Source organism: Mytilus galloprovincialis, chromosome 9 (assembly GCF_965363235.1).
Source record: "Mytilus galloprovincialis chromosome 9, xbMytGall1.hap1.1, whole genome shotgun sequence".
Lineage (NCBI taxonomy): Eukaryota > Metazoa > Mollusca > Bivalvia > Mytilida > Mytilidae > Mytilus > Mytilus galloprovincialis.
The window spans coordinates 7,586,409-7,601,046 of NC_134846.1; the positions used below are offsets into that span (position 1 = coordinate 7,586,409).

At 29.5% G+C, this 14,638-nt stretch overlaps 1 protein-coding gene across 1 annotated transcript in view; it reads left to right on the plus strand.

The window, feature by feature from the left end:
• The first annotated feature begins 10,647 nt into the window (after window positions 1-10,647).
• Window positions 10,648-14,638, plus strand: part of LOC143044345 (substance-P receptor-like) — a 34,672-nt gene continuing 30,681 nt past the window's right edge. Inside the window, exon 1 of the mRNA XM_076216291.1 lies at window positions 10,648-11,465. Coding sequence (XP_076072406.1) covers window positions 10,686-11,465 — 780 coding nt within the window. The 5' untranslated portion in view covers window positions 10,648-10,685. The remainder of the gene's footprint in view (window positions 11,466-14,638) is intronic.

Below are 14,638 nucleotides of genomic sequence, written 5' to 3' on the forward strand. Positions count from 1 at the left end.
AATATTAGCGGAGGACAACGACACAACAGAAACACTCAAATACAATATACACAGAAACGAACTATGATATTACAATGGTCATTTCTTTACTTGGTACAGGATATTTTAAGAAAAAAAATGTGGGTTGGACCTGGCCAAGTGGCTAGCCAGACCTCCCGCTTTTTTGGCATTGATAAATATAACATTGAAATGACAACATTGTATACATGATAATATAACAAGAAATGGAAGAACATACAGGACAGAAAAAACACACAAATAAACAATACAATTGAATATTACGACAAGCTTATAGTTATCAAATTTACCAGGCTTATAATTTAATAAATAAATAAGATAAAAACCACGCAATACTAGTTGTAATTTGCAGTATCATAGCTTAAACGTAGACCTTCGTCTATCTCTTTAACATTTTACTCTGTGAAAAAAATAAATAAGTTATTATACATGACAGTTACATTATAGCCGTATGTTAATAATCGACTTTAATGACGTTTATCTCAAAATTTAAATGGATTTAATCATATCAATACATCAGTTTCCTATATAATAACATGTGTTAAAATGTAATAACTACGAGATTGTGATCTATTTAAATATACATCAATTATTAAGTAATATAAACATATTGTATTTATCTTAAAAGTAATAAAATCAACACCATGTAGGAATCTTATGCAAAGTACAATGGACTATAAGTTTTTTTTTGCAATACGACTTTAACAAAGTATTATTAATATATCGAATAAATCAATTAATTAGCATACTCATTTGATCTCAGAAATGAACTTGACAGATAGGAAAAAAACAGTATGATATTTCTGATGGGGAAACTCTGTTGGTTTGTTTTAATAGTATTGGTAATGTTTAAAATATTGATAGATCGTTTGATGATTGCTTGACGCCGTACATGATCACAAAGACTACATTACAGTGAAAACATTTCATATTTGAACTAAACACAGTTAAAAAAATCAGAAAAAATATATTTCAATTACATGCCTGAAATAATATGGTTGCTTCGCAAAATATACTTTTTGCTATGTAATTATAGTTCAATTACATGCCTGAAATAATATGGTTTCTTTGCAAAATATACTTTATGCAATGTAATTCTTTATGAAGGGTTAACAGTTTCTGGTCATCATATTTTGTTTCGCCGTGTTGCTCATACAAGGACACGCACGCAAAGTAACGAATGTAACAGAAATAAATAACCTTATTGAATTAACAATATATTCTTATAACCTTAACATACGGAGGTTAGAATTTAAAGGGAAATTACTAAATATAAATGTTAAAAGAAAGTAGACAACATCATGGTAAGAAAAAAAAACCCAACACAGTACAAAAATACTAACAAGTGCTCAAAATTAAATTGAAACTTAAAACTTAAGGATGTATTCTTCTGACTTTTCAGTCTCGTTCAGTCTTGTTGAAATCTCGTTCTTGAATTATTTACAAAACATGTGATACAAGTGGAAAATATCAATGAATTTTAAAAATATTATAATCAATCATAACTCTTCGAACAAATTGAGTATTTACAATGAATGTTTTTTTAATAATCCAGTTTTCAAATTTTACGACCAATCAAGTCAGTATTTTTAGTCAAAATTTTGAGGGATACAAAAATTGATTTTACAAGAATTAAGTACATCCCATATCATTTTGGTCTTTTCAAATTTCTTAGATATGTTTTTTTTTCAATCATTTATGACAAAAAATTGAAATAATATGCATTTTGTTGTAAAAACTGAGAAAACTCACAAAAAAAAACGAAAGTGACAGCATGGTAAATTTTACATAAAAAAACGTCAAAATATGATAAAACTTTCTTATATTAACACCTACCTATAGTTTTTATCAGTAAAATGTATTCAAATTGGGTACTTCATCTTTATAAAATGTACTCTAGACTGGGTATATAGTGCATGATGCATATGTCGTACCGAATCGTATTCTTATACCATTCGATGGTCATTTTCATCAAAAAGAGAGACAAGACGATTGGGTTTAAGTAATGACAAAAATATTTAATAAATTAAATTTTGTTTTGGAAGTAATAAAAACAATGAATATGGGAAATCTTAAATCAGTTGCTAGGCAACCAAGAGGTAAAATAAAAAAAAAAATAAGTCAAGATTTTTGAACGAAAGTTGTCAAGAACGGTTGTATCAATAATAACTCCTTCTGACAAATAAGATCCATGTCATTCATCATTCATCAAATTCTTTTAAAATTCTGATAACAAGAATAATACTTATGTTAACAAACATTCAAGAGGAACACATGAAAGATATTAGAGCAGTCAATTATTAACAAAAATCTGTTTTTGTACATTGAAATATATATTAATTGTTTCAATTACAAACGTTGACATTGTACAACTGTTTTCAAGTCGTTAAAAGATGTTATATATTAAGTCACATTCTTACTCGTAATGATCTCGCTAAGTGTTTTTGTCCCCAAACATTGTATGAGGTAATGTAACACTCAAAGTAATATAAGGTTGATACTTTAGCTAGTTTATTTTCTAAGTGTCTAAGTCACAAAAGGGTGATTTGTATTTCCTATTCTGCCAGGGATATTGAAAGAACTCGTTTCGTCTGACCTCTTTAAGTGCAAGAATGTTAACATTGTTTACAAATTGTAACATTCTGGCTTCCATTTTATTCAAAGGTATTCACTTATAAAAACAACAAAAAACAGCTTGTTTTAAAGAAAAATACTGTACGCAGTTAGATAGCAATCCGTTTAACCGATTAAATATACATTTACCCAAAAAAATAAAATAATGTCACGAACAGGGTTAATGAGGGTGCATTCCCGACCACAACAAGCATCAAATGTTCTCAAGCATTTTAAACTCTTATTTTATTCAGTGTCTTTCTCTTGTTACCATTTCATAGTTTTACTGTCAATATATAACTACGGGAACATGAAGTAAATATGACAAGAAGTTTTTGAATTAATGAATTGAACAGTTATTTATAATACAAAGGATAAAGAAGTTTTCAATAAAAAAAGACCTTTTACATAGATTGTAAATAAACTGCATCTGATGGAACATCTATTAAACCAATTTTCAGTGATTTTGAAATTGCCTCACTTAAAATAACTATTTTTATTCATAATCTGTATTATTTAAAATGCTTTAATCTATTCATTTTGAAATATAGAAAGTCATCGATTTAGACAACTGACAGTATTATCGCTAGCTGAGTAATATATAGCATATAAATAATTAACGGAGTGGCTATTTGTCCGGCTAGCCGGACGAATAGTGCCAGGGCTATTTGTCCGGCCACTGTAAAGCGCATGTCATATAATGTGCGTTCGGAAGTGCGTGTAACATTATCTTCAGTAGCACCAAGGGGGCGCGTGTAATCTGATCACTGATTTTCAATTTTAAGATCATGGCTGAAATATTTGTGATAAATTTTGCAGTTTTCGGAATTTGACAATGGAACACGATATTATGAACTTCCAAGAATGATATGAATCTTATGAAAGGGACTCTAAAAAATTAAAATCACAAGGAAAATGGGAAATAAAAGATAATTATATATATTTGATCGGAGAATTAGTTTTACAAAATTATTCGATTCGCTACAGATGTGTACAGGTGGAAAAGATGTTCAAAGCAAGTGTAGTTGAAAAAGGCCTTTACAATTGCAGGTCTAACTGAATGAAATTTAGCTGTTATAATCCAAAAATGAGTCTTGCAAGACAAGAAAAGAAAAGAGAAATTTGGGGAAAGGAGCACATTGTGACACCCGATCCCCTCACGTAAATAAAATAAAAAACAGTGTTTTTTACTCTTCTGGGGGGGGGGGGGGGGGGTATTATAGAAAAATCTCTCACCTTTCACTCAAAATATGGATAACTTTATGTCAAGGGGTCTATAATTCTCTTTGACAGCTACAAACATAATAATTTTGTACCTTTTTCAGCTAGACAAAATCCTTTACGTTAACTTAAAATGCTCGAGTCAAACACTACCCAAGTTTGTTTTACAAGTAAATTCTTCTCTCTTCTTATATAAAAAATATGGGATATGATTTTATTCTAATTATTCGTTATCCACATTGGACTATATATACTAGTATGAAGAAAACAACAATTTCAATTACCAGTAACAACATGAACAAGATTAGGCCCTAACACTAAAGATTTCAAACATGTGTGCTACCCCCTGGTGATGCTGAAGATAATATTACACGCACACACAAATATTATAGTGACATGCGCATTGTATTGGCCGGACAAATAGTCCTGGTACTATTCGTCCGGCTAGCCGGACAAATAGCAACTGCCAATAATTAACAGGTACATAAACTCATCATAGATACCAGGACTAAATTTTGTATTTACTATTAGGTATTGACAATTGTATTTAAAAAATGAATCCTATTACATGCACTACGACATTATAGTTCAGAAAAAATTCAACAAAAGTTTTAAAAATAAAGGAAACGTCATGGCTAAGACAACAAGCAGAACAATTAAAAAAATCGAACTAAATTTGAAACTATTTTCAACTTTGACAGGATTATTTCTCAACTACCCTAGAACAAATCGATATAAGCTAGACGTCAAAAGGATAAAATGTTTGTCATATGTCTATCATTTACGTTTTGTCGATTTCGAAATAGTTGCACCTTTGTAAGATTTTCTGCATTATTTTTTAGTGGCAAAGTTTTTAATATTTTATTTATAGAACACAATGGCTGGATGTATAAGTATCGAGCCGCACTAAAAAAGGATTTTACAAAAAATAGACAGTAAATGTTATTAATATATATGAACCAATAAAAGAACACTTTCACTCGTAATTAAGATGATAAACAATGTCAGTACCTAGAATGTATATTTCAGGACCATCATGTGTAGTTTGGAGGAGTTTTAATTCCCATCGGCTATCACCAGCCCAGTAGTCAGCACTTCATTGATACAAACGTATGTTCCTAATTATAATTAACTGTTTACAAAACTTTGAATTTTAGAAATACTTAGGATTTTCTACCTCAGGAATAAATTACCTTAGGTGAATTTTGCCAAATTTTGAGGAATTCTTGTTTCTTAATACTCTTCAACTTCGTACTTTGTTTGGTCCTTTAAACATTTTTTTTAATCGAGCGTCACTGCATGATGAGCCTTTTGTAGACGAAACGCGCGTCTGACGCAAATATAAAATTTCAATCCTGGTATCTATGATATATTAGAAAACAATTCTACTCAGAGATTGGTGACTTTTATTGCATATGAGTAGCAGTTACAAGCTCTTGAGAACCGAATAAGTTAAGAAATACATATATCACATATGCAGGTCAAGTAACTATTTTGCTACGCGGATTAAGAAATTAATAAATTAAAACAAATCGGGTGGAGTTGACGTATAAACAAAGACAAATGAAACGATTGAGTTAAGTAAATGTTGGAGGAAAATACAGAGTCCATGCTTGAAGTTTAAATCTCATAATGTATAGTAGACAAAACAACACTACACACATTTTGAAATTCAAAACTTGTACAACTTTAATAGTCCTCAATGTTCTTGATATTTGCACTTTATTTTGCATTTTAAACTCTTTTGTATCGATCGTGAGTGATGACAAAACGCCCTTCTGGCGTAAAATCACAAGCAAAGTATTTATGATGGATGAGGGGCCTCTGTAGCTGCATGGTAAAAATAGTTACTGGTGTGATCACTAGCCAGTCCACACTGATGTGAGCTCGAACCCAGTTCATGTGGGTGTACTCGACTCCAATCCTGATTGTCAGTTTTTCTGGACAATCCGGTTTCTTCCACAAATAAAAATTGGCCATCACGAAATAGCATTAAAGAGGTGTTTAAAAGTGGCGTCAAACACCAAAATTAGAAAAATAAGTATATGATAAGTGAATTGAATGGACGTTGATATCATCACGTACAACAATACTTATTATACTTGATTTAACATCCCCTCTCTTATCTAAGGTTTTTTTTAGTTACATACTCAACAAATCAACTTTTCTAATATAGAACTTTGTGTCCCTAAATAACACATATGAAGTCAAATATTTTATGGGTAATGATCATAATTCATTAATATAATATTAGTATAAATAACAAATTAGGCATATGAAGTCTGTCAAATATAATTACATTATTTGGGCGATTATTTATCTATTTTATATGTATTTAACGCTGATTATGTGATTTAACGAATGTGTAATTTTCAACACATTTTGCTTTTATTACCTCTTATATGTTATTAATTCGGTAATTGACAATAATGAACCTTGTTGTTCTCCATATGACTACCTTACATATTAGAAAGGCTTTCTAGTGCATTATGGGTTAATGAATTATTTTTTGACACGGTAATTTTGGTCTCTAAAATAACTCCTTAAGTCATGCATGTCTTTCATTTTGTCTACAAAGTTATCAACTGCGGTAGATTTAGTAATGGAAAGAAATTTCCTTGCAAGTAAGATTAGGTTTAGTATATGTTCAGACTTAGCAGTAGTAGTTATTTGAATGTGTACATCAACAAAGTACGAAATCGGTTGAATAGTTAATGGTCAGTATTAAGTTGATTTTTTTAACCTGTACTGCATATACCACATAAGAATAAGTCTACATGTTGAGTACATCTGAAAATAGTTCAATTAAACACCATAATATAGTGACAAGGAAGTGACACATTTTCAGAATTTATAACTTATATTTGCAAATGAATTTATATCTCTTTATTTGTTATAATCATTAGAGTTACACAATTCCATTTTATGGTAGCATATGTCACAAAAACGTCCTTTGAGGTGGTACCCAACACTTTCACTAAAATTAATTTGGCTCGTTTAATTTTCATAAAATTTTGTCAAAGTATTTACTTTGACACTTTAACAAAAATATAAAAATTTTAAAAAATTTGAACCAACCGTTTTGTCAGAAAAATTACACTGGTTATATAGCAATTTGACAAACACCAATTTTGATCATTGAGAAGCTTAATATTCCTTTTACAACACAACGTAATCAAAACGTTAAGCCGACTTTACAGAGTTATCTCCCTGTAGTGTTAGGTACCACCTTAAGGAAAATGAATGAGTTCGATTTTAAAAGAGAGATTAAAGACACCGAAAGGACATTTTAATTCTATATATTTTACAGTTTTGCATGTTATGTTCAGAACCTTTAATGAAATGCATAACGCATGAGTGGTGTTTTTATAAAGATTGATCTTACTATTTAACTTGTAGATTTTATGGGTCACAATTAGTCTGACATCACACTCAACAAAACTGTCGCATATCTTAACTAAAATAAATCGTCATTTGTAATCTTAAGTGTTCGCGAAGTTCTAGTATTTATGTTTCGAACCTCTAGCATATAAAAAGATATGTCGCTTCTTACACTTAACAACGTTAAATTGTTATATTACTATCTTTTAAATATCACTGAACCTAATGCAACTAATTAGTGAAGGAAAACATTAAAGTCATTAATGATCTGAAGAAAAAATGTTGTTGCCCTTTTTGTGGGATGATATTATACCCTCCTGGCCCTTCCTGCAATAGACAGACAATTCAAAAATGTTAGTTGATCAGATACAAAAATAAATTACTTTTAATCATTAGTGATGATTCTCTAAGCATTATAAACATATTCAAGAAATAAAAACAAAATTTATTCGAAATTGCACGTTTTTAAAATTTCAGTAATCAATATCATAACAGTTTCGAAGGATAAATTTCAAAAGTTATCTTCACAGCATGACATAATCAAATTTGCCAGAATTTATGTATAAGGTCGTTAGTTTTTTTTTGTACATGTATATTTGTATGCCTAATTAAGATTTTTTTGCATAATATAAATTAGTACTTTATGGACATCATAGATAACGCATTTCCGATAAAAAGTGTTATTATGCTAATTTTATGCATATGGATATAAATATTAACCTTTAAAAAGAGAGATGATGGTTTAGTATACTAGATGATATCAACCAACCTCAACGTACATAATAAAAAGAACATAAATACAAGGATTAAAGATTGAATGTTAGAAAATCATCAGTGAAATTCGAATACAAAAGTATAAGAGGCCTAATAAAGTTCGTACGAAGCACGACGTTGAAAGTTCTGCAGACTGTTAACATTATTATTAAAAAGGATCTACACAACACATAATTATTACATTTGACATACTATAACGTCTAATTCGATATTTTGTTTAATTTATGATGCGTTAAAGTCATTAGCACTAACCTTTCCCTTTCAAAAGTTTTATTTGCAGACACAAATTGGTAAATGATATTATGTTAATTTCATTTATATATGAACATAAATATTAATTTTTGAAAAGGAAAGGAGTATTAAGTATTGAAAAAAAATAACTAGCTTTATTGTACATGATGTATTCCTCAACCATTAAATACATAAACATCATAAATACAAAACACGACATACAAAACTAACGAGTGAGCCACACGAACCCCACCACAAACTAGGGTTTACTATCTGGTGTTCAAGTATGACACTTGCGTGAAAACAGTTCATATCATCTAATGAGATTCTGGTGAGTATTACACGAGATTTACATGAAATTATATAAAATTGATTGTCGTGAGTTTCATTTATAAGCTCGTTTTAGGTGAATACACATGCATAAAATTCTTTTATTTAATATTCCAAAAAAAATCTCAATATGCAATATACATCCAATTGTATTTTACTGATTGGTAAATCATATTAAAAGGATTAAAGAGAAAACTCAAGGCTACAATCAGCAAAGTGAATCGCATCGATTTTATTAGGAGTAAGATCGTGTTTCTTGACAGCGTCTCTTGATTGTATAATGTTATACTCGAAAAAAATACATTCTGTTCATTCAAGAAAAACTTATATGTTTATGTTTAGATTAAGTTATTAGGTTCAAACTTGAATAATTTTTATATTTAATTTGAACTATAATAATATAACAGAGAATAATTGATATTTTAAATTTACACAACAATGGGTTTTATTCAAATCTAAAAAAAGAAATCAAAACAGTTTATTGACAGACTTAAACTGGCTTATATTCCAAGGATGCGATAATTAATTCGTTTACAATAAAACTGTTTATCATATACTTAGACTAAATAACATATGATTTTTACTGTATGATAATAGCATTAAATTAACGTTAATTCCATATTTTCGAATTGGTGCTTAGCGGGCTGATATGAAAAGTTTATCACATGCTTCGATTGTTATCACATGCCTTTCCGTATTAAACGTTATCGCATGTCATTCCGGTGATACTCGGCAAATTTGGGAAAATACACATCAAAGCTTCGTTTCCAGTGAAAATCATTACAAAGTAGTGTACAAAACAATGATTTGGATACTGAAAAGCAAATTGTGTAAAATTATAAAAAAAAAAAAAACAAAAAACAAAAAATAACAAATTATTAAATAAATTCATTTTTTAAAGTTTTAAACATAATTTAGAAAGTTACTTTTTAAAAAAGTTGACCTTTCCAAACAGTGTTCATTATGTATATTGTTGATAATCTTTTTTTGTCGATTCGTCCATATTAAAATGTTTCTCTTCTCTGTTGAGCGTATGATAGAAAGATTTCATATCGAATGTACTTAATTTGGGGTCCGACGTTCGTGAACTTTTACTTGGGAACCACGTAAAAGGATCAATATATGAATCTGTTATTTTTCTCCATTGTTGAAGCATATGATAAAAAGATCATAACATGTCATTTTTCATATCCCATATATTATCAGCCCTCGGGCCATGCGGCTCTTGGGCTGATATTGAACCTAGGGCTGATAATACATGCGATATGAAAAATGCCATGTAATAATCTGATAATATTGCTCTATCTATGTTAACGGTTTATTTTCAATCGTTTTATTTTAAAGAAAATAAGTTTACATGTTAAATACAAAGAACATTCTACCTAAATTAAGCTATAGTTTTAACCAGAGTTTTTATTTTCAGTTTTAAATTATAGAAATTTAGAAAATAAACAATTCAAAGTTAAATATTTAAAGGAACGTTGAAAAATATCAATTTTTGTCATTTGTATTTGTGTTACGTTTACTGTTTTGCACATTAAATTGGTTGTTATTTTTGTCGTTGAGTTTGCATAGCCTTGACGTCCTACCTACCTTCTTTCCTTGCTTTCTTTATTAATTCATTTCTTTCTTCACTCCGTCCTTCCTTCCTTCCTTCATTCGTTCTTTCATTCATTCATTTATTCATATATACTTATCAACCCAATCAAATTAACAAGCACGTAACAAAGATATTCCAGTAGTTATATGTAGCACATTATTTGACATAAGTAAGCCATTAAGACTCTAATATATCTTAGCAGTTTTTCATTCTATTTATTAATATTATTGGAATAAGTTATAAAGTTTTGTATATTTTTAAAGGTGACCATTGTCAGTACATCAAGTTAATTTACAGCATGATCTGGAAAATTATTTGTCGATGATAACTTAATGACACAATAATACACTCACTACTGCTAATACATAATTGAGCTTGTTATATCGATACGTTCTATTGGATGCATTCAGGTATTAGATACATGATGTTAAATATCAGTATTTTAATACTATTGGATAATGTATTAACGTAGTATTGCATAATTTTCTGTGAGCATCAAAATGTAAATAGACAGAAAATGGATTTCACCGACTTTGACAGTTATATTAAACATTTTAATTTAACTGAAGAGGACATTGTAAAAATAGTTGAAACATTAAAAAGCAAAATTGATATATTTTCTGTATCTTCTTCGGATGTTGTTACATTTTTGGCAATTCTGTATGGATTTATTTCACTTGTTGCTGTGTTTGGGAATGGGTTAGTGATATTAGTGGTGCTAAAGAAAAAGAATATGCAAACTTTGACTAACATATTCATTGCCAATTTAGCATTTGCAGATGTTGCCTTAGGAATATTCGTGATACCATTTCAGTTTCAAGCAGTAGTTTTGCAGCGTTGGGTGTTTTCTGACTTTATGTGTAATGTGGCACCATTCGTTAAAATATTATCCGTGAATGTTAGTGTTCTAACACTAACATTGATTGCCATTGATAGGTATATGGCCGTTATACATCCACTGCATGCCGGTTTCCGAAAAAGAGTGGCAGTGGTTGTGTTATTAGTAATATGGCTTATAAGTACTTTATCAGCCTTACCAGTTGCATTTTATTATACAATTCAAAATATGTTTAGAATAAAGGATATAGAGGAGAGAAAAAGATGCGTAGTAAAATGGCCATCGGAAAATATCCGTACATTCTACTGTTCATATTTGATTTTACTCCAATATCTGGTTCCATTGAGTGTAATTACTTTTTCGTATGTTCGCATTACATGTCGAATATGGGGCAGTACACTGCCAGGGAACGAAATGAACATACGAAGAGAGACAGCAAGAAACAGCAACCGGAAAAAGGTAGGCAACCAGTTTTTGGTGAATGTACGTGACAAAAAAATAGAGCAAAATACAAATATATTCTAATATAATATATATTTGTAGTAGAATAAATTATATAACTCAGAATTGCTAAACAATGTTATCTTTCATCTAAAATATGTATCTCATCAACGATGCGCATGTACTGTGTACACATTCAAATAAATTTAGTAGGCTGTTTTTCTGAATTCTTTGGATACTTTAATACTTATTACACCCAATCACCTATTTTGTATAAATTTGAAATTGAATTCATTAGAAAATCAGTTTAACATGAGCTTTATATTAGTACCAGATAAAGAATATATGGCAACCGAGACGGTTTTAATTTTGAAATTGTCAATTTCCCCCACCTGTGTAGCAGTAGCTGTTTAGCCTTAAAATTAGTATTAACTACAATATTTGGTAATCCTGAGGCGTGACTCATAATTATGCTGTTGCACTATTGTTTATTTCTGTCAATATTTTTTTTTATAAATATGTGCTTTTTCTCTATGTGATTGTTTTTATTTTATGAAATATGTGTTCGTTTTATAGTGATTAAGATTATAACTCAATATTTGTCATAAATGCAAAATGTGCATTTACGATTTAAAAGATCCTTATTTAGTATATTTTGTTCAATACAAATATTTGAAACAACATTCGCTTATGCATTTGTAAGGCTGTATACTTGTTTGTACTAGAAATATATTTTTTTAAATGATGCAAACATACACAGACATAATATTCAGGAATATTTTTAGTAGTTTTCGTAAATAAAGGCAACAGTAGTATACCGCTGTTCAAAATTCATTAATCTGCAATATATCGTTTCAAGTCGGTTACGGGTGCTTTCCTCCATCTTGGATGTTGAAGCAGCAGATATTAATTAGTCTAGGTCTTTAATTAAATTTGCAAATTTGGAGAGTAGCATGTAGTTCATGTGTAAGACTGTTAATATAAAAAATATGTAGTTTATCATATATACGGCTAATTTTTCTAAAACTCCCGGCCCAATACTTTGTTTGATTTGTTTTTAACTTTGCCAAGTAAGAGAATATAACCGAAGTAACAGGGGAAATACATCAGATAAAGTAATTGAACGTGTTGTATATGTACCTATTTTCAGACGTAGCAAGAAAACAAGTCCGGTGACACCATTTATTCGTTTTCTTATCTGAAAGCATGTAATTAGAGCTATCTTCCTACTTTCTAATTTAAAATTCCGTAGTGTTAACTTTTATCACGCAAAATTGTATTTTTTATGCATTATTTATAAAAATCTGGCAATTTTGCACAACATGTAACATGAAAAAAATCCAGTGACCCATACGTTTAATTATAATTTTGAAAAAAGCATGATAAAACCTTCATTTCGACAAATCATATCGACTCATTCAATAGATTTTAATTCAGACCAGCACACCCCTCCCCTGTCACCTAATTATGAAAGGAACAATAATCATTTTTGATTATTTGAGGAGAATTTCACAAAAAAGGTTAGCACGCTTTACATTTCGGTGTTGACATGAATATCAATAATGTGATCATTTTTATAAATTTCCCGTTTACAAAACTTTGAATTTTTCGAAGAATTAAGGATTTTCTTACCCCAGGCATAGATTACCTTAGCCGTATTTGGCACAACTTTTTGGAATTTTGGATCCCCCATTGCTCTTCAACTTTGTACTTGTTTGGCTTTATAAATATTTTGATAAGAGCGTCACTGGTGAGTCTTGTGTAGACGAAACGCGCGTCTGGCGGACTAAATAATAATCCTGGTACCTTTGATAACTATTTACTAATAACTCTGCTGACAAATTTTAATCATCTGTTTAAGTAAAATACATCAATATCTACGAGATGAACATATTTTTTACTTTGATTTTATTAATAACGTTATCATTTTTTATCTGATAATTGAATACAGTGCACATATGTCTTATTTACCTTTGGTAAATGCTAACATAACAGACATTATACTTGATAGTTGTAATATCATTCATGTGATCCTTTCAGTTATACAAAATTCTTGCTTGAAAGCACTTGTTTTTAAAACTGCTTAATCCAATTATAATGCAGCAAATGAATTCTTGATATACATGTATCATATAATATACTTAATCTATTCCTTTATATTCTATAGAAAATCTACAAAAAGCACAAAAACTGTCAAAGATTCCTTACTTTTCATTTGTTTTACACATATACATGTATATACAGTATTAACATAATGTATATCACATATCATTTGCATATTAATCTTTCAAAAAGTAATGTATGGAAAAGGTCATATAGAGTGAGCTTGTTTCGTAAAAATAATATTGACAAAAAAAAATACATTTGATCATTTGAGGTAAATTAAGTCAATTTCGACAAGTGATCATTATGATTCTATAGACCAAATTAAAACATCTGAGTTTATCTTCGATACAGTTACAATGTAGCAGAGTTTGTAGTTTTTGTAATAAATACTTTAGTGTTAATGTCTTATTATACATAATACCTGTACTTCAAGAATGAATAAAAAGAATAGTTTTGAATTATCTCAATAAGGCAGAAATACAGCAACCTAAGCAGCCAACAAACGGATTTTTTCTCCCGAATTCATCGGTAATCTCATAAGAGTAACTGTTTAATTCTTGTTTGAGGGATATAAAAGTTGATGATGTTTGGGGATATTTTTTCCGTCACAATTTGGTTTTGCTTAAACTTTATTTAATTATTCATTCATCAACTGTATCCTTTTAATTCTTTTCTTTGTAATTCGATTATTTATAAATTGTCAATGCTATCCCCGTTTGATATTTCTATGTCTGTGACATCATAATAACAAGTTTATCAATAAAAAAAGGGAAATACGATATTCAGATGTTAGCAATAAGAATTTGTATTAAAAGGCAAATGTTCACATCCAGACTAAAATCAAGCAATCATATTGCAAGTCATTAAGAGAAAACTAATTATTAACTACATGTATTAATCTGCACGGAAACCACAAGAAATCGGTGTTTTTAAAATTTCCGATGCATGTATTTCGCGTTTAATTTGTGGTTGCATTAATTATTATTTTAACGATGCAAATTTATAATGTATTTCAATATTTCGATATTTGGTATAAATCTATCAAAGTGGTGTTCTATTTGAAAAATACCGCAATACTATCATGT